Source organism: Gavialis gangeticus, unplaced genomic scaffold (genome assembly GCF_001723915.1).
Source record: "Gavialis gangeticus isolate Ggan-Ray unplaced genomic scaffold, GavGan_comp1, whole genome shotgun sequence".
Lineage (NCBI taxonomy): Eukaryota > Metazoa > Chordata > Crocodylia > Gavialidae > Gavialis > Gavialis gangeticus.
This window is the reverse complement of record NW_017729006.1, coordinates 17,484,545-17,486,074: the sequence shown is the minus strand read 5'-3', so window position 1 is coordinate 17,486,074 and position 1,530 is coordinate 17,484,545. Positions and strand designations below refer to the sequence as shown.

Genomic DNA, 1,530 nt, shown 5'->3' with positions numbered 1-1,530 from the left:
GGGGGGGGTTGCTATTCTGTTAGATTAAGAAGGGCTAAATGTGTAGTAAGAGTTTCTTCGTATAACCACAGAAATTAAACAATGTGAGATCTGGTGTTTGTATAAAGGATATCTTAAGTGAAAGAGTTTCTCAAAATTTGTACTTTAATGCTGGGTTCTGAATAAAGGTATCTTCTCTCCCAAGTGTTCATTAAGGACTGGATTAACTGATGACGATCAATTTTAACTAGTCACACTAACATTTTCTTTGAGTCTCTAATTTTCAATTTTGTCTCTTGTGTCATCATTTCACTAACGTGTTTAGAGCTCCCTTACTCTGGAAAACAACCTTCTGTTCTACAAACATTTCTTCTTGTGTTTATTGCATCCTAGGCTAGGTACAAACATTCAAAAAACCCAAGGCAGAATCTATCTAAACTTATATGATTTCCTATAAGTGGTGTGGCTTAGATCAGTAGCAAGCAGAACACACATGGAGGTGTGGGTACGCAAATTTTAAGTTGGCTGGGGGGGCACAGTGGTGGCAGGAGCACAGCAGCAGTAAGTGGGGAGCTCCCGCAGACATCACCAGCACTGTTGGCAGGGGAGGTTGGCGAGCACCGACAAGGGGTCAGTGACCACCCATAGACACTGACAGTGGCCAGCAGGGATCGCTGACCACACGCAGACACCATCAGTGGTGGGGGGGGGGCAGTAGGTGCTGTTTTGTAGGGGGTGCTTTTGCCATGGTTAGGGGGTGCATGTGCACCCCTGTGCATCACCCCTGTGTCAGCATATGCTCAAGAGGTCCCGGGTAGATAAAAGGTTAATGCCTATCTTCTCTCATTTTTCTGCTTTTTATTCCAGTATGGAAACGGGGAGTGTTTTTTTGCAGCAGAATGTGACTTGGACAAGCATCAGATTTTAAGGGAGGGAAAGTATACTCAAGGGGTTCTTGTGGGTTCCAAGTTTGAAATGGAAAACAACTTTTTTCCCCTGTATTGAATCTGAAGTTGATGAAGGCTACTGAAAGATCAGACAAAAGGACCTGTTAAAAAATGACTGTATACAGAGAGCTGAAATATTGTGAAGGTATTAACACACAATTAATTTTATTTTTTTAATATTTAACATTTTGTTGACAGACTTGAAGAGACCAAAAATGCTCTTAAAAATTCAGAGTGTGTCTGCCTTGAAATGACCATGGAAATAAAACGGACAAGAGCTTTGGAGTCAAAAGCATTTCAGGAAAAAGAAGAAATTAGATCAAAACTGGAAGAAATATATGAAGAAAGAGACAAAATTGAAAAGGTTACAAAAAACATGGGATTTCTCTTTTCTGCTAATTGCTTGCAATAGAACTGCAACTGGGAGACTGAAAAGTCATTATTAAGCTGCAAATGATGGCCGAGGATTGTCTCTGAAAACATACTTTATTTTATAGTTTGTATGTATTTAGTGTACTAACAAAGTACTGTAATCAAATGTTGATAGAAACTTGAGCACAGAAACCATAATAATTTGCAATGCAGATCAGACAACTGCATTTTT

The 1,530-nt window shown here is 39.7% G+C and overlaps 1 protein-coding gene across 1 annotated transcript in view; it reads left to right on the top strand.

Annotated features, from left to right (window-relative positions):
• The window catches only part of KIF15 (kinesin family member 15), a 65,772-nt gene that overhangs the window by 60,598 nt on the left and 3,644 nt on the right, over positions 1-1,530 (top strand). The window contains exon 33 of the mRNA XM_019508895.1: positions 1,125-1,290. Within this exon, the coding sequence (XP_019364440.1) occupies positions 1,125-1,290 (166 nt within the window). The remainder of the gene's footprint in view (positions 1-1,124; positions 1,291-1,530) is intronic.